At 37.9% G+C, this 22,307-nt stretch overlaps 2 protein-coding genes across 3 annotated transcripts; one reads left to right on the forward strand and one right to left on the reverse strand.

Annotated features, from left to right (window-relative positions):
* Positions 1-868: 868 nt before the first annotated feature.
* On the reverse strand, positions 869-6,548 carry armc1l (armadillo repeat containing 1, like). Of its 2 annotated transcripts, none has more exons than XM_053482901.1 (7): positions 6,447-6,548; positions 3,980-4,147; positions 3,753-3,844; positions 3,463-3,652; positions 3,053-3,169; positions 2,856-2,930; positions 869-1,593 (listed from the first exon to the last, which is right to left on the reverse strand). In XM_053482901.1, the coding sequence occupies exons 2-7, from the start codon at positions 4,130-4,132 to the stop codon at positions 1,402-1,404; spliced, it is 819 nt and encodes a 272-aa protein (XP_053338876.1). In that variant the 5' UTR covers positions 4,133-4,147; positions 6,447-6,548; the 3' UTR covers positions 869-1,401. The 2 variants fall into 2 exon arrangements, with proteins under 2 accessions (XP_053338876.1, XP_053338877.1); XM_053482902.1 differs by having other exon boundaries at positions 3,980-4,144; positions 6,447-6,539.
* Positions 6,549-6,624: 76 nt separating this feature from the next.
* mtfr2 (mitochondrial fission regulator 2) lies at positions 6,625-16,523 on the forward strand. Its single transcript, XM_053482058.1, has 8 exons — positions 6,625-6,671; positions 6,816-6,972; positions 7,082-7,186; positions 8,551-8,675; positions 9,032-9,249; positions 9,504-9,795; positions 12,674-12,857; positions 15,217-16,523. Exons 2-8 carry the CDS (start codon positions 6,901-6,903, stop codon positions 15,301-15,303), a joined length of 1,083 nt encoding a protein of 360 aa, XP_053338033.1. The 5' UTR covers positions 6,625-6,671; positions 6,816-6,900; the 3' UTR covers positions 15,304-16,523.
* Positions 16,524-22,307: the final 5,784 nt, after the last annotated feature.

The following is a 22,307-nucleotide window of genomic DNA, read 5'->3' on the forward strand; positions in this document are numbered from 1 at the left end:
ACGAAAATTTTCAAAATGTCTTGGTATTCTGAAGCATTAAAAGTCTCTTTCACTGGAACTAAGGGGCCGAACCCAACTTCTGAAAAACAACCCCACCCAAGTTCCAACATGACTGAGCCCAGTGCACAAAGCAAGGGCCTTCCGAGTTTGGTGTGGAAGAACTTGGCGGAGTCCTGACCTCAACCTGATAGAACACCTTTGGGATGAATTAGAGCAGAGACTGCAAGCCACGACTTCTGATCTCACAAATGTGCTTCTGGTGCTTCAGACAAGAATGGTCGAAAATTTGCGATAAACACACTCCTAGACCTTGTGGAAAGCCTTCCCAGAAGAGTTGAAGTTGTTATAACTGCAAAAGGTGGGCCAACATCATATTAAACCCTATGGATTAAGAACTGGATGTTACTCAAGTTCATATTCATGTGAAAGCAGGCGAGCAAATACTTTTGCCAGTCTAGCTTTACTGTTATAGTAACCTTGATATTTCAGGGATGAAGATTTTTTTTCTTCTAGATTTTGAACCTTAGTTGTGTGAAATTGTACTCATTCAGCCACAAAAACATTAATGAGATTAGATAGTGTGACCAGGATGGAGTTAACATTACAAATGTTCTTAATTTGTTTCGTGGAAACGAGTTCTTCTACTCCAGCTATGGCAAATCATGTGTCATGGAGCTAGATTTATGTCCAGGGTCATCGCCTTAATAGCACATAATTAACATGCTTTATTTCAGTGTAGGTTAATTGTACTGCTATGACATACATCCCTATCCAAGTGCGTTTGGGACAGTTTGGAGAAAGCTCCATTATTGGTGTGAGAGTCAGTTATCCACCTAATTTTGGTCATATAGATTTTGTTAGCGACAGATTGAATGCAACTGGCTTTTTTATCCAACAATCAATTTCACTTGCAAAATACATCATGTTGCAGAAACATCAGCGACAATAAATCAATCAATAAATAAATAAATGAGCACTTTGATAAATTCAGATGATTTTACATACCAAACCTGAATCTGTTTTAGTTCCAGTCAACATATCCCTTTATTACTGGACATATTTAATGAAATGTGATAGAACAAATTTAAGTCCATTTAGGTCCACAGGCATGTATTTACACTACAAGTCAACGTAACAGTACAACAAAAATAACACGTACAAACACAAAGAGACGAAGGACAGACATTTCATTTCTGAAATGTTACATAAAAAGGCGAGAAAAGGTAAATCCAGACATCAAGCGGTACGCTTGTAGCCATGAATATTATGATACCACATGTGGTGTTTTTATGGCAGTGGGTGAGAAGATAAAACTCAGCAAACTGCATTACAAAAGTCCTTTTTTTCCCCTTTGGTGGTCCTTCCTTCTGCGGTTTAGTTATTTACAAAAAGCTCAAAGCTTCACCAGTAGAAGGTTTTGGTCAGAAAGCTGGCCGCTGAGCTTAGCCAGCTCCCACTGGCATCCTGTTTGGCATTAGTGCGAGAGATGGCGCGGTCTATCTCCTTTTCTGGGCTCTCGTCTTCTGGTAGATAATCGGGCACGTGATTATTCTCCTCTATGTGTGTGTCTGTAGTGCTGAGCGGGACGAGAATCTGCAGGATAAAACAAGGTCACAGTTACTGGTTGAGCATATATGTGATCTTTTTTTTGTCAAATAAGGATATTTATATGTAAATAATAAGACCCTGACCCTAACCCTAACCCGTAGAAGCGTAAACAACGCTATCATGAAAATTGAAGATTATGATCACAAAAACCCTGACTCTCTGATTGGGAAAGAACAGCATATTCTTTCCTTGACACCGGCTAAACACTGGCATCAGAGTTTATGCATGGAGATGAGGACAGATGGCATTTCTTCTGATTTGCACTGCGGCAATTCGTAAAGATGCAGCGAATGGCTTCATGTGTCCTGAGGAAACACAATACACCCTCCCCTTCCTGGCTGATAGCTGCTGTATGATGGAGAGAACTGGCTAGCCAGTGGGACAAAAGAAAAAAGGCTACTAAAAGTTATGGCTGATTGCTGTATATCTGAATCACTAATAACGAGATCCGTTCCCAGGAGCACATTTGATAGTCAGATCTGTTCTCAAGTGTGACAAAGTGAGTCAAACACCTTTGACAAGAATATACAATGTAAAGCATACCAATCCACTTGACTAAATCTCTGTCCCCTTTCCCCACACCGCCATCATGTGGCCAAAAACGATAACTGCACCTAAGGAAATTTATCATGTTAAATGTAACACTCTCTGCGCCCTTAAATCACGAGTAAACCCCTGGACGCCACAGAGCCGTTTTCCATGGTATTAGACTGTGAACTCTGTTTTGTTGAGTATTTTCCCAAATTTAGGATTCTTCACCATCAGGACAGCTTTACAGGACAGCCATTTTCTACCATCGTGCTTGCGAACTGATTCATTGAAACTGGTGCACATCCCCACACATACAATATACCAGACTTTGAACATTTTATACAATCACACACTGAAAATATTCTATATAGCTCTAAATATTGTTATCTGGTGCACTACTGTGTCTATTTTATATACAATACACGTGAGTTACTTCTGTGATTGAACCGGAAGTAGAATTGCGGTCCATTCGTATCTGCAGAAATTCGTAACTTCAATGTTTGTAAGTTAGGGACTACATGGATCAGTGTTCAGTTTGGAATTCAGTCACACGCGTTATATTGCATTCTAGTATAGGCGTTCTGGACAAGGTCATAGAAGTTGTGTTGGGAGACCTCCTGACTATGAATGGCAGGTGTTCTCCAGAAGTAAAGGTTGGAAAACCTTGCTTGTGTGTGCATGTATATGATTTCCTTGCTGCAGGACTGAGCACCTACCTCCTCTCCGCTCTCATTCCTCACCACCTGCTGGGCTGAAAGCACTTTAGTTGAAGCAATCGCCGATGCCAGGCTCTAAACAGGAAGACAAGGTGCACTCTACTGTCTTACTCAACTTTAAAAAGGTAGACACACATATGATCTAATTACAAATCAAGTAACAAGTTCTAATATAGATAATGAAACAGAAGATCTACCTCAGTGGGCAGGTCTGCACGCACACGCACTGTGATTCTCTTCATAGCCATCTGGAAAGTGAAGCTGATGACTCCTTTAACCTTTAGAAGAGCCTCCTCACAAACACCTCGCCGATCCTGTATCATTTTACATCACACGGGAAATTAAAACGCTGTATACTGCTTCCTAAATCTCTAAGCTTCATCATCAGGTTTAAATGCTGAAAACTTTTTAATGCCATTATTAGAAAAATGTCCCTAGAGCTCATCTTTTGTATTTGCAATTCGTGCCAGCTGTGAAAGGACTGTCATAGTAAATTCATTAACACAACGCCCACACAGGGCACTGATACACAATTACTTGTGCTGCTTTGCGACAATGACAATTGTTAAAAGTGCTATACAAATAAAATTTAATTGAACTGAATTACCGTCCCATCCAAACCCTGTATGAGCAGGGTAACTGTTTTGGCCTTTTTATTGGAACTGTTGATGAAGAACTGAGGTTTATTCCTTCTCATGGGTTGTACAGGAGTTCTGAAAGATTCTCTTCTCTCTGGAGCACTCAATACTTCATACACCTCTTTAGCAAGGTCTGTGATTTCAGAACTCAGTCCATTCCTATATGAAAAAATGAAAATGACATGTCAGTATTCTATTTTAAGTTAAAAAAATAATAATAAAAACGTACTTAGTGAGCATCAGCAGAACCAAGACTTACTTTTCCATCAGAGTCTCCAGGCTCACCATCATACCCAGCTCATTCTTCATGGAGTTAATATTTTGATACGATTCTGCCAGGTATCTCAAAGTCTAAGGACAAGGAACATTAAAGTAACAACATATGTCTTTGCCCCTCAAATTTACAATACACCAGACTAACTAGAGTATCGCATACAACCCTAGTTCATGATATCAATGTGTTGAAAGTGTTACAAAAGGCACTACCTGGAGAGTAGCAAACACTACTTCAGGGTCTTTGTGGTCTAGGAACAACACAAGACCAGGAAGACAGCCCTCGTCTTTTGCAATAGCCACCCGATTCTGAGGCTCTGACGCCAGATCCCTCAGCTGGGTCACTACTGACATTGCGTCCATCATCTTGCTAATGATCTGCTAAAATTGAAAACAGATCAGATTTAACACGAGGAAAGCTTTTCTCAGATTAAACAGTTATATTAAGACTCCTAGAGTGATCAGTTCATTAATGTATTTATGCACATTAGCTGGTGACTAAATTCGATTTAAATTGAGATTGTGTAAGTATTATGATTTTATAAATATATTTTTTTCTGATTTTGTTGCAAGTTTAAAACCATGAACCTTAAAAAAGAAAAAAAGAAAAAAAAAATACACAAGTTGCAGGCATGTGTGGCTTCGAGACTAATTTGTGCTTGTGTGCTTTGAGACTGGTGCAAGCGTGTGTAAAGAGTGGGTTTTGAGACTTATTCAGACAGTTTAGAGTTAAAAGCTGATCAGAGGCTTTATAACAGGCATGGCTTTTAGTAATGTAACGGCATAAAAATGCATTTTTGTTGCACCGCGCAGAATCTCATGGAGCTGAGAACTACTGGCCAATTGACCCTGGCATCTCTATCATAAATGAAATTTATTTTTTTTTTTTTTAAATATTTATTAACTAAGTAAAGACCTTTAACTAAGTAAAGGTCACTTGCCACTTGAAAACTTGTACTAATAATGCCCAGCAGGAAATCAAGGAAAATTCAGGACTTATTATTAAAGGCCAAGAACATCACATGCTCCTTATGCACTCCTCTAACCCTCCAGACTTGCCTGACTCATCCTGATACCCAAACTTTTCCACTTGTGACTCACTTTTAGCTGCTTTGGATACTCTAACGTGCAGATTCTTAAGGTTCATACTTCCTAAAAACAGCTTGTGGACAAGATTTACTGTTGTTGGTACCGGTATTCTTAAGCTCATCATCACATGATCCTGAAGGATCCTGCACATTTTAGCTGCTGTGGCCATAAAGACTGCCAACTTGCTCATCCCAAGATCCCTATTCACCATATAGACACTTACACTAAACACCCTTCCTGTTCATCTTTACGCTTCTAAAATAAGCCAGAAAAGCACACAAAACACTAACAAAATGCAAGTGCAAGCGAGATGTGCAGAAAGTTATGAACAAATTTTCAACAGGAATTCTTCCTCGTCACTGGCCAAAAGCATGTGGATACCTGACAATCATAACCACACGTGCCTGTTGAGGCAGCACGGTGTAGTGATTATCACTGTGGCCTCACACCTCTAGGGCCAAGTATTCTATTCCCATAATCATGTCGGAATAGAAAAGCACTGTTGCCACAAAGTTGAAAGCACAGCTTTGACGAAGATGTCTTGGTATGGTGAAGAATTAAGATTACCCTTCACTGGGAATAAGGAGCATAATTGAAACACCTAAATTCAGTTTGGCCAAATATTGCACTTTTGTCCATAGAGTGTTCAATGGGTTGATAATGTTTTTTATGGTTTAAACCCCAACACCACCAAATTGCCACTGTTGGGTCCTTAACCCTCAACTGCTCAGATGTATAACGAGATAAAAATGTAAGTCACTCTGGATAAGGGCATCTGCCAAATGGTGTAAATGTAAATAACGCTGTCTATCGTGCCGGGTTGGATAATAGTGTGCCGTGTCCCTTTATTTTTGGGGCAGGGGTGTCTCACTGATTAAGGATGTTGGACGACTGATCAGAAGGTCCCAGGTTCAAACCTCATCAGCACCAATATGTTGCTACTGTTGGGCCCCTTGAGCAAGGCCCTTAACCCTCAACTCCTCAGATGTATAATCAGATAAGTCGTCGACCAAAATGCCATTAATATAAATGATAACTAGGAATGATGTTTCCCAAAACAACTGCTGAATTTCTGACTATTCCGTTCCATACGTGCATCTCAGACTTGACATCCAGTTGACCATTTATGTATATATACAAAAAAAACTTTACCTCACAATAAATGCCTCATTTATATTTCACAGCCTTTTGCATCCTCCATTTCTTAGCAGCTCATGTTGTGCCAGGCTAACGTAGATAATTTTATAACTAGCATTAGATAGCAACTATGATGGTTTTTCCATCCAACAACAAAAAAAATCTCCACAACACACCTATAACTGTTAAAACGGGTTTAAACGGGGTTAAGGTTTGCTGTTACACAAGGCTAAGCTAAAAGAGTTAGCCGAGCTCGAGACGCCAACGTCACCTCGCGTTAGCAACGATGCTAACAACCGACCTGTTTCACACAGCCACAAATTGCTTACTTTGATTTCTAGACGCTAGAGAACCTTTAATAACGACCTTTTCTTAAATAAAATTCGCTTTATTTTATGTTCAAGGAAATACATAAACACACTTAATTTAATACAAATATAAATTAAATTCTTACCGTTTAACGTTCTGTCACATCCACACTGACCGCAAATACAAATTTCGCACTAACTGTATTTTCTCACAACGCCATTGGTCCGGCCGGTGCTCGCGCAAATCAAGACCGGCCACTGTGATTGGCTGGATGCAACCGTAGTTTGGTTTCGTCCAATCAGATGCGTCTTTGCTTCAAACAGCTTTATTTGAGTTCTCGGACACATAGCACGAGCGCGTGAGTTAAGAGGTTAGTAGCTCTGTATTTCGGGGCTTAATTTAAGTAATGATTAAGTGCATATATTTTTTAATTGTATATATATATTGTGCAGTATGAGCATTTGATCGTTTTGCATAATTCAAATTGGTTCGCATGGATTGTTCATCGTTTCAGAATTGAAGGACATGTCGTGTCTTTGATCCTCCTGCATCAGTGTGTTCATCAGTTTTACACTGGGAGCAGAAGATCAGAAGGGGTCATGTCTTTGCTTGAAGACCTCGTCCATCTCATTAGATGTGTCCTGGAATATTTTGGGGTTCCCCAAGAGATGGTGAGTGGGCAAATACTTTTTCATAATTTCCATTTATGTTGAAATAAATTAAATAAATAAACACTAAATAGGTTGCCCTCATCTCTGAACTCAATTTGCTTCATTCCAGCTGGTCCCAGTTTGGGAAAACAATTTATGTGGACAGTATCGCAGCATCGTCCGCATGATCGGAACCAATCTCAAGCTGACACCCTATCCTCGGATTCACTTCCAGGTAGCTAATTGTTGTTTCACGTATACAGTAATGCAGCAGCATACAGTGGTTTAGTGATTAGCACTGTTGCCTTCCACCTCCAGGGTCCGGGTTCGATTCCCAACTCGGGGTGTGTGTATGTTAGGAGTTTGCATGTTCTCCCTGTGCTTGGTGGGTTTCCTCCAGGCATTCTGGTTTCCTCCCATAGTCCTAAAACATACAGATTAGGCTTATTGAATGTGTCTACCCGGCAATGAATTGGCACTCCGTCCAAGGTGTACCCCGTTATTCTTCTGGGAGTGGCTCCAGGCCCTCCGTGACACTGAATAAATAAATTTATATACAGAATAAAGCGATGAGTGAGTGAGTGATTGAGTATACAGTAATGCAGTTTTGAGATTATTAGTGTCACTATATGGGCAAAAGTATTTGAACCCCCACTGGTTGTTGTTAGTCTTTCGGCTGCTCCTGTCGAGGGGTCGCCACAGCGGACAATACAATCCATACCACTTTGCACCGGTTTTGCGCCAGGTGCCCTTCCTGATGCAACCCTCCCATTTCATTTGGCATCCTGAAATCAGCACTGCAACCAGTGGCTGGAATTTGTGCATTGGGTGGGAATTGAACTCAGGCCTTCCACATGTCAGCCAAGAAACCAATGCCCACCAAATGTCATTTTTGGCATTTTGTCATGTAATTTTTGAAAATTCTATTTTAGATTTACTCCTTTGCTGTTCGGAAATCCTCTAATCTCTTGCAAGGTCTTTCCATTACAGTTTTTAAAGTGTCATTTAATACAGAAGACTTCAAGCACGGTCCAGTGATGAGACTCTTAGTCGCAGTAAAATATTTTAATGGTGGAAGCTTTTTAAAGAAGGCGTATGTCTGTCAATTACAATCTCGGTCGAGTTTTCCTGTGAAGATTCAGCGAGTAGAACTCACTTATGAAAAAAAAACAGCCTGGTTTGATCACCAATGGCGTTCTGTTTTTGTGGGACAATGCATGGACTTGTATAGCCTGCATTTGCACATTACAGGAACTCAGCTGGTAGTTAGTACTGGAGCCCAGCGTTTCAGATATGAAGCAGGCAGTTCGATCATGGCTCCAACACACTGAAAAAACTTTCTAACTTGACGGTAACCAAGCAAGATAAGTGCATTAGTGTAGTAGGGGTTTGTATAGAGAAATAAATCCGTTTTTTGCCGTCAGAGCTGTGTTCTGTTATTCTACACAAGCAAAAGTCCCGATTTGACTTGAACATTGTATGTCACGAACAGTGTAATGGAAATACTTCTGACCTCTTGTAGTAGTGCATTGATTCAATGCCTTTTTTAAATTAAGACTTTAATGACTTTGCCCTTTTTGCTCTTCTCTCTCTGATCAGGTTCCTTTACAGACAATCAGGAGACACGGCCATATCGAAGTGTCAGTCGATACTCCTGCCATTCCATCTCTAGCAGATGTGCTGTGGGTGGCCGAGGACGAAGGAGACAATTACACCAGGTTCAGGTAGTTGGAGAAAGAAAAAAGAGCTTTTATACTTTAGGTTGTTTGTAATGCTGCACTGTAAACTTAGCTACAGTTGCGAGAATATATGGAGAGGAAACAATGGGGTGTTAAACACATTTGATCTAGTTTGGGCTTATCAGTATAACAATCACACATACGCAAACATCCAATTACAATGCATCCAAATGCAGATAATCAGCCCACACATGTTATACATGTGTTTTCTTAGTTTTTAAATGGAGTTAATATGTTAAGGATTTTCATAAAATCATGTCCAAAGTTTTTATAATGCATTAAGGACACTGTTGCATTGCAAGTGACTTCCTCGCAGAATCATAATGTGATCGCTATTGCAGAAATTCTGGCCCGCTGAGAAAACAAGGATGGCTGCAGGGCTTCGAAACGTCAGCAGCTGTGTGTGTACGACCTGCTCCTGCATCCCTGCGAGACCAGAAATCACACACAACACAAGCATCAAGCACACAACCAGAAGCCTTTAAGAAGATCCAAGCACTGGAGACTGAGCTACAGAAATTACGAGCTCAGATTGCAATGATTGTTACCACTCCAACAGGTAAGCACCCAATCACAAATGAACTGAAGAAATGTGGAAATGGCTTGTAGCAAGATCAGGACCTGCAGCTAAGCATCTCATTGCTGTCCTATTCTTCAAGTCTTTTGTTAATATGAATCAGTTTTACGACTTCACAAAAAATTTTATTAAGTCCCTGTTTGACTTGAACACCTCTTATATATTAGCCCCTTGGATAGATCGATTAGTGTCTAAATACTCATTTTCACTTTCATGCAATATTTTTTTTCTTCCAGCAGACAGTTTCCTCCCAAGCAATCCGTCCACTCCATGTTCACGTCTTCCCTCCCCTGTGCTTACCTCCACTCCTTTCACGGCTCCTCCGCCACCACCACCTCCTCCACCTCTTCCTCCTCCTCCTGCCCCTGGGGTCGGCTCAGAGCGGGTCTCTGTGACAGATATGATTAGACAAAGGCAAGCAGCCAGGAAGGACAAAGCTGGAGTGAATGAGACATCACCAGCTGCTGTTCCTTCCATGTTAGATGTCCTGAAGGCTATGAACAAAGTTAAACTTCGGAATGTGGAGAGGTATGCCTACTCTTGAGTTACACGATTTTACTATATTGCTGTTCTCTGTTTAAACCTGCAATGCAGGTTTTCGTTAAAGAAACAGTTTGTGATTTATTTTAGCGCCCCCTGCTGGCATTCACAAGGAAAATGCTCTTTCTCAAACAGAGCAAATTATAGACAAGTGTAAAGCTTGTGTAGTTATCTGATGGACAAATACTGTAGAATTTAGGCACGCTAGATGGAAAGTAATATTATTACAATGCAAATTGATGTGAAATATCCTAGCTAGAAAAATCTCTGCATTGCAGAAACTTGCATGCATTTATCTGGAAACCAGATATTATTATATTAATTAGTGTGATGATCTTGCAAATTTAAGATCTGTTCACATTTGTAAATAATTAAAGTATAGTCAACCATATTCGGTATCTAATGAATGTTTTTGATTTGTTTCTATATGCTGTCTCAGAGGCACTTTAGGGCTACATGGCTTATTTTTTAAATCAGCCCTTATTGTCTTACAGGCTTTGTATTACACTGCTCGCTTTTCTAATCATGAATCATATTAGGTCTTTCTGTTTCAGTTCTGTATTCTGTATAAATCTACAGTGCAAAGTAAACATATGTCAGGGTCTGTACAAGGTGAAGCAGTTAAATGTAGCCTTGTTTAAGCAAATAAGCTGTAAAATAGCTCTTTATGAGAGGAGTCTGGTACAGATGTACGGGGGAAAAGTCATGTACTTTTAGTAAGTTTTAAAAGTTGCTCATGCATTGAAAATATTTTGCTGAAATATCCTGTTAGAAGCTTTTTGTGTAGTAGCTAGTTTTCTAGAATTAGCATAAATGTTTAGTGAAAAGACTTGAATCTTGTCTCATTAGCTATTCTCATAATCAGTTTGTAGGCTCTACTTCCTACTGGTTATCCTGTCAGGTTAGCACTAGGCTAGCTGTAGCAGGAGTTGTTGTAGCAGAAATGTTTATAATCTAAAATTATCCTAGAAATCCTGTCAGGTTACCTCATATTAGCTACTATGCTACCTTAAGCAGCAAATATAATAATTATTCATAAATATCGAGGAACCTTGGCATATGAATGCCCACCCTTACAAATCTTCACCAATTTAGCAAGAAATTAGCATTGGCATACGAAGCATTTTTTATGGCATACGAACAAACGAACCAAGATTTGTGCAAGATTTAGAGAGGACATGGCACCATGGGTCCCAAGAAAGTTTTCAGGGGTGTTAGCAAGAAGAAAAGGGAGCCACTTTAAGTAGAAATTAAGAAAGTAATAAACGCCAAAAAACCAGCCGGTGACTAAAGGAATCATAAATTAAGGTTATGTGAGGTTTAATGTAAATTTTCCTCATATTTTACTAAACTTGCATATCTTTCCTAAATGTTTTGATTGTTTTTATATGCAAAAATATGACTATAGTGTTGAAAATTGGTTATATTTTTAATATTGTTGGCTGACGGAAAAAATTTGTAGCGCAATACAAATTTCAACGAATTAAATGCGTTTATTATGACATAAATCATGACTGTTTACTTCATATTAGCTACTAGGCTAGCTTTAGCCGTAGAGATTCAAAATAAAACCTAAAATCCTGTCAGAAATCCTTTAAGGTTAGCTAATGTTACAGTAGCTAGTAGGTTAGCCTTAGCAAAAATTATTCTTAATGTTTATAATTATGACCTAAAATTCACACTGAAATCCTGTCCGGTTGTCTCATATTAGTTTTAGAAGTAATGAATATTTATACAGTGGTACCTCAGCATGTAAATTTAATTTGTTCCACAAGTTTGGTGAAACTTGGTATTGTGAAAGCCTTTTCCCATAAGAAATAATGTAAATGTCAATCCATTCCGGCCACCCAGAAATATTTGTGACCAATTTAACACTATGATCTATAATATCTTTTTATATATAATATTTTTACATATAAAAAATTAGAAAAGGCATGTAAAATATGAAATGAAATAAATGGACATTAAACTTCTCTTAACATTAAATTAGAATTCCTCCTGGCAACGACTGCTTTAAAAAACGAAACTGAAATTGCCTCCCTTTTTCCAGCCACGTTTTTGATAACATTCTTGGGACCATGGTGCTATGTCTTCAATAAATCTTGCACAAAATGCAAATAATTACACAAAAGAATATAAAAAAAACTCGAAGCCCTTCATGACTCAACACTCCCATTTGATTATCTTGGGAGTTTTGAGATTGGGTGGGAATCGAACCCAGGCCATCCACATAGCAGGCAAGAAACCTACCACTGAGCCACCAATGCCCAATGAACATTTATAACGATGACTTAAACATCTAGTCAGAAATCTTATAAGCAACCATAAAAAACATAATATCCTGAGTGCATAAACACCTGGAATGGCAGGTTGTGCTAGGGCTGAACCACTAATTAAATTATTTTGTAAAAATTGTGTGTTTATGTGCACCTTAGAAACATTGTTGTTAAATCGAGCAGCGTGTAGCATGGAACATTCTGTGTTCTTCATTTGGACACATTTTGTCTTTAGTAAAGACGATGCCAAACAAAAAGAGATCAAATAACCCTGTGGGACATTCCTAGAACTTCTGGGAGAGGTGGGATATCTAAGATCATTAAACACTTTCTAAGAAATAAACAATTTGTAGTTAATATTAGTAAGTAATAATCATTATTATTAATAATATATAAATAGTAATAACAAAAAATATATATATTAGTGGATTATAGATGGCAGAATGTCTTGGAATTTTCCTTTAAAATGCAGGGATCTCCATGTAGGATTAGAGTCGTACAAAGAACTAAAATGTTTTAACCATGAAGTCAATAATGTCCCTTTGTATATTGACCTGAGCTATGTGTGCTGTGATGTTTATTTTTTTTAGGTCGCCTGGAGGGACACCTGTACGAAAAAGAAGGAGTAAAGGGATGGTGTGTGCGTCAGACCCCGCTGCTCTTATCGCTGAAGCTTTAAAGAGAAAGTTTGCACACAAGCAGAGAGACAACTCGTTTGATAAGGAGAACCGATCGGCTGAACCCTCGCCATTCAGCAGCCCTGACACACCCAGAGTAAGAAATTTTCCGCTCAGTGTTTCTAGAAACTAAACAGCTGTGCTGTGGGATAATACAGTGGCTATAAAAAGTCTACACACCCCTCTTAAAATGCCAGGTTTTTGTAATGTTAACAAAAATAGACCAAGTTCTGACTTTTTCCACATTAAATGTGATCTATAACTTGTACAACTCAATTTAAAAATAAACAGAACTCTTTTTTTTTTTCTTTCTTTCTTTTCTTTTCGGGGGGGGCGGCAGAACAAAAATAATGAATAATGTGGTTGTATAAATTGGAACATCCTTAAACTTTGTTGTAGCACTTTTTATTACAGCACTCACTTGAATGTGATTGCTTAATTCCAAACACACATTTTACCCCCCCACCACCTTTTATGTGGAAAAAGTTCTAAAATTATTGATCATCTTCTTCTTTTTTTTTTTTTTACACAGTCTATGTATTTTACAACTTATTTATTATCATATTCTTATTATGGCCTTATAATATAATTATAATAGCCTTAAAGAGAACTTATTTTAGACAGTGAGAATAGGGTAATGAAGTAAACAATGATGTACAGATAATGTTACAGAAAATCAAATTGTTTTATTTATTTTTATTAATTTAAGTATTTTAATAGACATTTCAAATTTTAAGGAACTTCATTGACCAATTTATTGCATCGGTTATTGCATCTGAATTCTGGATTAAACTTTTGAGTGCTCAACTAACAAACATCAAGCTGAAGAAATCTTTGGATAGCCCTTGTGATACCAACGGGGATTTCCCCCAAGGGGAAATGGTGAGGGGAAGTCGATGAGGGTGCGTCAAAACTGTATTGGAATGCAGCCAGTGTAGAAAATAAGACAATGTAGAAAGAACAACTTATTGTGTTTTTATAAACCGTCGTTTTTTTATATTCCAGAGAATATTAAGGTTGCATGTTCAAAACGTTATTTTGCTTCTGTTTGTTGAACAGAACGCACTGAAAGTGGGTGAAAAGGAAATTAAAAAAAAAGACATTACATTGAAAAGTCCTACATTTCACAACAATATTGCACATTTTCAGCATTGCAGCTCTAATTTTATACATACCCAGCGGTTACGTTACGGATAAACCGTTTGGGGCATGCTGTTATTTAAATAATTTAAAAAAAGGGTCAACTAAAGGGTGGCATGATGTGGCCAGACGTGGGTTGTTTTCTAATTTGCACGATATGAAAGGTTTTGTTCCTCTTATGCAGTACAATAGCAGTTTAGTCAGCACTGACAGTTTTCTATTTATTAAATTTTCATGTTCTACATCTATAGTTATATTAGAAACTAGTTCACCTGTTTAACATTTATAAATAGTTACCAGACTTTTTTTAATATTATTATTGAATTGCAAAAGGCAGCAATTTATCACAGGTAATAATTGGTAGTAGTCATAAATTTATGTTGAGTTTGTCAGTAATGTAACAATTTTTAAGGTTTATACAGTTTTATATATACATTTATAAGTAAATCGTGCAGCCCTACAAGAAAGCCCCCACAAAGCCCCCCGATCCTGACGACTTTCCCTTACAGTGGAAGGAGTTTGGGGTAGTTACAGCTACTCACTCACTCATCAGTCATATTACCGCTTGAGCCTGTATGCAGCAGACATGGGGCACTTGGCAGGTTATCCATCGCAGAGCACACACACACACACACACACACACATATATATATATATATATATATATATATATATATATAAAATCTTTGGACTGTGGGAGGAAACTGGAGTACCCAGAGAAAATCCACAACGCATGGGGAGAACATGCAAACTCCATGCACACAGACCAGAAGCGGGAATCGAACCAGGACCCTGATGGCAAGGCCAACGGTGCTAACCATTAAGCAAATTAACAGTGATTACTTTTTATGACAATTTGTTCATGTAAGACGTCAGACATTCAAGTCTTAGTGTAAGTTGTAACTGTAAGGGATTTCATTGATAGACAAGCCTTTGATCTGCCTGTGTGAACTATAGGGGGAGCCCCTTAAAGACCACAACACGAGGTAGAGGGTTTGAGCTTTTGCAGGGAAGCTGAACGTGACTTGAGTCATGTTGTTGTTATTATTATTATTATTATTATTATTATTATGAATAATACTATTATAGTTTTGACAATGTGGGTACATGGTGGGATTTGGAGCAGAAACATGTAGAAACATATCATGCTCATTACAATTTTCATTTAAAGTGTCGAGGCTTACCAGCAGATGGCGCTGTTATTTCTGTTGAAGCACATCTACAAGTCCAGACGCTTTTAGAGATCACAAAGTGTATTATATAGACATGATGATGTATTATTTCATTTCGAGCCTTTAATTCATGTTTTTTTACAGGTTCCACTCTTCCCGAGACGCAGTCAGGGCCGAAACCATTCGTCACCTTTAACCCGCGGATCAGACGGGAAATTTGATGGAAAATAGGCTGATTTTTTTTCTTGTTTTCACCTTCTTTCAGCCCCCGCAGTCTTGTGGTACTTTTTCTTCTTTAAAAGGACACATGAGCTGACTTTTTATGCATCGCTTTCTGCTGTGGATTGCTTTGTTTTTATACACTTCTGCAGATTTTACACTGGTGTTTGTGTATACTGTGAATATAAGGTGCTGGATCATAGCAGTTCTAAGTTTGGGTCAAGCCTTTACCTTATGGACCTCTCTTATGCAATTCATTAAAATGGTTTTATGTTGTTTTTATTATTAATACTATAATATGAGGGGTGTTCAAGTCAAAGCGGGACTTTTGATTGTGTAGAATAACAGAACACAGTTATGAGAGCTAAAACTCTTTTTATTTCTCTATACAATCCCCTGCTACACTAACGCACTTATTCCAGCGTTTCACTAGTGCTTTAAAAATCAAGAAAGAAAGAAGACCTGCTTTACATCTGAAGCTTCACGCTGGCCCCCCAGGAACACCTTTAATGGTCCAAACGGGTGGAAATGGCTTGCCACACTTCCTGTAAAGTGCGAGTGGTGTTTATAAATGATTGTTCGTACAGTTAAAGCAAACAGACGCATCTTTCCCACAAGCTGATGACAAGTTAGCTGCTCATTTTCAAGTATCAGGCTTTCACTGAATGTTTTACAGGAACAACTGCACTGGGCTCCGACCCACCTCGGCCAGGATCGTCATTAACGTACAGCCTTTTTTAAAACGTTTGCACCATTCAAATTGTTCACTGCGAGAACCTCATCACCGTACTGTGCTTGAAGTCTTCTGTAAATGTCAATCAATTGTAAACCTACTGTATGTTCTGCTCATGAGATGACCAGTCCCGGTTTGACTTGAACGCTCCCTCGTATTTGTATAGTTGCACTGCTTGGCTTGTCGTTTTTTTTTTTTTTTTTTTTTTTAGAAAACACTGAACTAAAAACGCTCCATGTGAAACGCAGGTTTAATTCATGTAGATTTTTTTTCACAGTTGCATGATTTCACAAATGTTTTGAAAGTAGCGAGTATGAAACGTGTCTGCAGTATTTGTGTGTGTGTGTCTGTGTGTATATGGTATACATGTGTGTAGCATGTCTGTTCATCCATTCCTCCATTATTTTCCTTTTCACCCGTTTCATACGATCTCACTTTCATCCATGATCTCATATACTCAACATAAACAAAAAATAATAAAGCTATTGTCTTATCTGTCCTGAATGTGCTCATCAGTTTTGCAAAATTCAGAAGGGTTGAATTATCAGGCTGCATCAAGCAAAGAAAACTGAGGAGATTTGAAATTGCTTGAACTCGCTTCAGGAACCGTTCAACACAATATCAAAACCTAGAAGGATACCATCAACCATATGAATGGATAAAAAAGAAAATCATGAATTGAGGTCATTTAAACATTTTTGCTGTGACAGATGGATAGTTTTCATCATGCTGTAGAGTTGACATTAGCTCTTCAACCTCAGATTTGGTAAAAAGCAAAATTCTACTTTCGGTAAATTAGGATAGTTAATAATACTTTAGAATAATGACAGTTGTGTTTAATGATGTTTTGGGGTTAGAAAATGGAATTTTCTTAAAAAAAAAAAAAAAGTAAGTTTTTCCACTTACTGATTGTGAGTAATGTTAGATGGGTGCCAATATTTTCAGACTTGACTCTAAAGGGATGGAATATTGCGACAACAGACACTAGGTAGGTTGTTGCTATTATGTAGTTGCTTTTTACAACACTTAAAAAATATACTGGTGGACCAAAGAAAGCTGCACACACATATTACAAAACAATTTTTCATTAGAATAAATAATAAAGTTTACTTTTATACAAAAATCTGTGTCCCATCAGGAACCAGAAGAGTATCCCTATTCAAGGTGAGTTAGGGCATAAGGCAGGGTACACCCTAAATGGGGTGCCAATCCATCGCAGGACACACACACACACACACACTCAATGACACTATAGGCAATTTGGGAATGCCAATTAGTCTAATCTGCATGTTTTCGCGCGGGGAGAACATGCAAACTTCATGCACACAGACCCCGAGGCATGGGGGAGGGAATTGAACCCGGATCCTGGAGGTGCGAATTTGCTAACCAGTACACCACCATGTCGCCTGCAAAGATTATTTGGTCCATGAATTTTGGGTTGAAACTTATTCAACATGATTGACACACAAGTCAGTGGTTAAGGCATTGGATCACGGTTCGGAAGATCCCAGGTTCAAACCCCACAACCACCTGCCACTGTTGGGGCCTTGAGCAAGGCCCTTAACCCTCAACTGCTCAGATGTGTAACGAAATAAAAATGTAAGTCGCTCTGGATAAAATGCCTAAATGTAATGTAAGTAGAAACCTGATTGGATGGATACAGATCGTGTGGTGCCATAGTGCATGAAATTTTTACTTTGACTTAAACTCGACTTTTTTTTTAATTAAAGCTCCTGAAATGTGATAAGTTTTGAAGTATATACTGCATATTTTGATACTGAAAAATTATTAACTCCATATTTAATGGTGGTTGTGAATTTAAAATCCCACCTAGCGTTGTGTGTTTAGAGTGGGGTTCTCACTTTAATGAAAATGTTAAATGTTAAATATTGGTATAAATGGATCTCAATGCCTTATTTGCACTGAGCCCGAAGGAGGGTGCCGGGCCGAGTGTATCACACTGTACTTGACCTTGAACCGACCGACTCGGGCACGCTCTGGTGATTGCACTTTATGCAGTAAGTTTGTGTTTGTGTGCGGTTGGGGGTGTAATGGAATAAATACATTGTGTGGCATGTGTTGTTTGTTTCTGTAAACCACATCCTTCCAATCACTAAAGGTTAGCATGAAGAGGATGTACTGGTGTACCAAGGCAGGAAATGGTTACACACGAAAATCTGATTAATCCTGTACTCTGCCTCTCGCGTTGTCAGTCGGTCAGAAGTAGTGCCTACGTGATGGAATGTTCCCATTTACAGATTCGGGTTCTGCTCACGTCTGCTTTTTTTTGGTTTAGAAGATAGCGTGTGTGTGTGTTTAAGTTTAGTAGTGCACCTGTACTCTCTCTCCCTTGTACTCTCCCATTTGCATATGAGCCAGCTTGTGGCTTGATAAGAAGTGTGTTACTTTCAGCACTTGAGACTGAAACATGTCAGATGACAGAACAGCAGTAAATGTCATGTGCAGGTTGTTAGAAGGTTGTATTCAAATCTCAGGACAACCAGAAAGCCAGCGATGGCTCTTTGAGCATAAATTCATTTCAGCCCCAAGCGTCTCTGGATAAAAGGCTTCTGGCAAAGGAGTAAATGCAAAGCACTAAACTACACTTGCCTGCAGACTACAACAACAACTACAATAATAACACCAGCGTACACAGGGGCTTGTATGTACAGTATGGTGGATGCTTCACTGTCAACAGAGGAAGGGAAAAAAGAATACGGTGAGGAAATTATTTGATAAAGCAGGTTTTAACCCTATATATTACACTCAGTAAATTACTTGGAAAGTTACATTTCAAATTTTGAAGACTTTCCCAGCCATTTTTTATTTTCAAACTTTTTCAAACCCCCAACATCCCATAACACAACCCCCCCCCCCCCCCCCCCCCCCCCAATTTTGCTTTGTTATTGTTTTTATGTTGCAAATTTAGTTACTGTATATGATTACTCACATGTCTGGGATAATACGTTTTCTGAAAAGTGTGCATATAAATAATAAATATTTTAATATTTGAAAATTATCAATTTCAAGACCTTTTTGCAAAACCTTTTTTTTTTTTATTTGTATTAGTTGTGAAGTGAAGTTACTATATATAGTTTAATATTTAATTAGTAAATATAATTTAAGACTTTTTCCAAGGTTTTTTTACTTTTGTAATAAAAAAAAAAGGGTAATAATTTTTCCAAAATGTATATATGTAAAATAAATAAATAAATAAAAAAGTAGTATATTTGGGGGAAAAAATTTTTAAAGACTTTTTTACTTTAAAAATTTTCTTTGTTGTAGCAAAGTGAAGTCATCATATATGATTGCTCATTTGTCTAGAAATTCTTTTCCAAGAAGTGTATATGAAAAAAATAATAATAAAAAAATCAATACTTTTGTGATTGTTTTTAAAAAAAATATATTGTCATTCTTTATGGTTAGTGATGTCACCTGTCTAGGGTAATATTTTTCCAAAACGTGTATATAAAATAAATAAATAAAAATTAGAATACTTGGTAATTAAAAATTTTAAGATTTCTTTTCTAGACCTTTTTTTTTTTTTTTTACTTTTGTGATGTTTCTCAAAAATGTTCTTTCTTGTGGCCAATGAAGTAACTGCATATTGTTGCTCCACCGTCTGGGGTAATAATGTTTCCAAAATGTGTCTATATAAAACTATACAAGTATATACTGTATATAAACCTATAAAGATAAAGGGGGCATTTATTTGAGTATTAAATTTAAGAAAATGCAAAATACAAAAAGACTTACTTTCCACAAATATGTTTTTTTTGTGTTATTGATACACAGACTTGTAAGTTACTAAATGTGGTTTAGAGTTTATGTAAGTGAGTAAATGAATCAATGAGAAATGTACAGTACAGGTTAAGGTAGAAGATGAGAAACATTTAAAGCTCTACTAGCCGTTACCAGTAGATGGCGCTATTTACCTTCAGAATGTCAGAGATCTTTGGACCAGATGAAGTCAGCACATGAGTTTATGTGCCGGGATGTATTGTGCACACCAAAGAGAGAGAGAGAAAGAGAAAGAGAGAGAAAGAGAGAGAGAGAGAGGTCCTCTGATAGGAGGGGACAGAGTTTCCAACTTAGTATTATCAGGATTTGCATACCTGTATGAGCACATTTGCAACCCAAATCGCACCTAGTGATTTCGACTGTTTTGTGCGATGCGATTGGGAAATCAGATCACATGACACAGGCTTTGTTTGCTTCATGAACATTTGCTTTGAATTAGAATTCCCTGTAGGGGTTTACTACATGTCAGGTCTGTGTGTGCACATGTGAGTGAGTGTGTGAGTGTGTGAGTGACAGCGAGAGACCAGTGGCCTTCAGGGTGTTTGAATAGCAGGTGGAGAAGACACTGAATACGAAAACATACACATAAGCACACAGTAAGGGTTAGAGGTGGCACAGACAGACACACACACCCCTGACATCATCAATAATGCAGCTAATAGATGAAAAGTCCTTACAAATACACTAAGACTGGACGTTATTAATGGGGACCGAGTAGAGCATTAGAGCACATGGTTTTATACAGTGCTATAAAACTTCGTCTAAAAAAGTTTTTTTTTAAAAGGTTTTAATAAATGTCGCAACATGTTTAAAACAATTAATAATTCATTGCATTAATAATTACAGGTATGCCAGGACAAGGGCCTTACCACTAGAGTTGAAAGATTATAATTGCAATAAATGTTTGCTGGGTGCCAATATTTTCAGAGTCGACTCTGTCAAGTCAAAGGAATAATGCAACTTGGACAACTCGGAATTGTTCCCAGACGTCACGTGTTAGTCGAGCGGTCCTGATGTTACGGTGTTGTCAAGTCTTTCCCCGTGGTTCAAAATATAGTAAACAATATAAGCAACATGATTGACATGCAAGTGGAGACGCCTCCCTGTCCTGATTGGTCTGTTTTTTTGTTGGCCATTTGTTATTGTTCTCTTCTGTTTACTGCCAAGACCAACGTCTGTGTGTGTGTGTGTGTGTGTGTGTGTGTTGTGTTGTTTAAGCCTTAATCTAATCCAAAACTGTGTAACAAGAAGAAAGTTATTCTTTTTTATATAATTAAAAATTTTATATTATTTTTGACTATTTTAAATAAAAGCGTTTTGTGTCTGTGTTTTCTTTTCTTGTTTAGTTGCTCTTTGTGGGGACCAGCGAAAGGTCCCCACAATCTAAAAACTTCAACCTGTTCCTAACTTCGCACTATGCCCACGCACAATTTAGCAAAAGACCAAAGCTGATACTACTCATGATACTGATTAATCTGTTTAATCCCCTTAATCTGCACTGTTTTTTTTATTTATTTATTTATATTTTTTTAAAGTCTCCCCACTGGTGTGCATGCACATCTAAGCTTAAGTGATTTAATCTGCGAGTAAGTGTGTATGCATATTACACTCTAAATATTTACACTCGACACAAAGCTCTCAGAGGTTCATGACAAGATGACAAAGTGCTCCCCGTAACAGCAGCAGGCGATAACACGGTGACTCACACATCCTGAGACGCTGCGCCTTGCACTACTCACATCTTTATTATTACTTTATCATCTCGATTATTAGATTAGACAAAATCTGTATGCAAATAAGTTCATGGGGTTATGAGTTACCTCCTAAAATGTATTTTTTTTTTTTTTGGTTTTTCTAATAAATGCTTCAGTAATTCCTCTTAAAGCTTTTTTATTTAGTTATGGCCTACTATAAATAATTTACAGTAGAACTATGAGTCTGAGGATTGGATTCAAGCAAGCAGATCTTGGACGCTTTATAATTTACATTTCCTTACTGATTATCATTACTAATAACAGTCCCATTATCAGAGAATAGATCACCCTCATTTCACTTTTAACTCTATGTGTGCGTGAGTGCGCTTGTTTAACCCTTTTTTCATTGCTCAGAGCTGGTACTTTCCCAGTAAGAGTCATTTCAGTTTGTGTATGAGTAAGTGAGCGATTCTGGGAAGGCAAGGGTTAATTTCTCACTCCCACTTCTCTTCACTTCTCTTCTCTCCTTTCTTCTTCTCTTCTCTTCTCTTCTCTCCTCTTCTTGTCTCTTCTCTTCTCTCCATTTCTCTTCTCGTCTCTTCTCTTCTTGTCTCTTCTCTTCTCGTCTCTTCTCTTCTTGTCTCTTCTCTTCTCTCCATTTCTCTTCTCGTCTCTTCTCTCCTCTCCTTGTCTCATCCCTCATTTGCTGAGATAACGCGCATTTGCTTGAGTTTTTCACATACAGTAATATAAAAACATACACACAAGCACCATTAATTATTGTTCAT

Source organism: Clarias gariepinus, chromosome 22 (assembly GCF_024256425.1).
Source record: "Clarias gariepinus isolate MV-2021 ecotype Netherlands chromosome 22, CGAR_prim_01v2, whole genome shotgun sequence".
In the NCBI taxonomy this organism is placed as follows: Eukaryota; Metazoa; Chordata; class Actinopteri; order Siluriformes; family Clariidae; genus Clarias; species Clarias gariepinus.

Coding starts and splice junctions, on each gene's coding strand:
- armc1l (XM_053482901.1), bottom strand. CDS start 4,132: ATGATGGACGCAATGTCAGTAGTGACCCAGCTGAGGGATCTGGCGTCA. Junction 2,931..3,052: donor GTGCAGACCTGCCCACTGAG/GTAGATCTTCTG, acceptor CTTCCTGTTTAG/AGCCTGGCATCGGCGATTGC. Junction 1,594..2,855: donor GGAATGAGAGCGGAGAGGAG/GTAGGTGCTCAG, acceptor TTTATCCTGCAG/ATTCTCGTCCCGCTCAGCAC.
- mtfr2 (XM_053482058.1), top strand. CDS start 6,901: ATGTCTTTGCTTGAAGACCTCGTCCATCTCATTAGATGTGTCCTGGAA. Junction 9,796..12,673: donor AAACTTCGGAATGTGGAGAG/GTATGCCTACTC, acceptor TATTTTTTTTAG/GTCGCCTGGAGGGACACCTG. Junction 12,858..15,216: donor GCAGCCCTGACACACCCAGA/GTAAGAAATTTT, acceptor GTTTTTTTACAG/GTTCCACTCTTCCCGAGACG.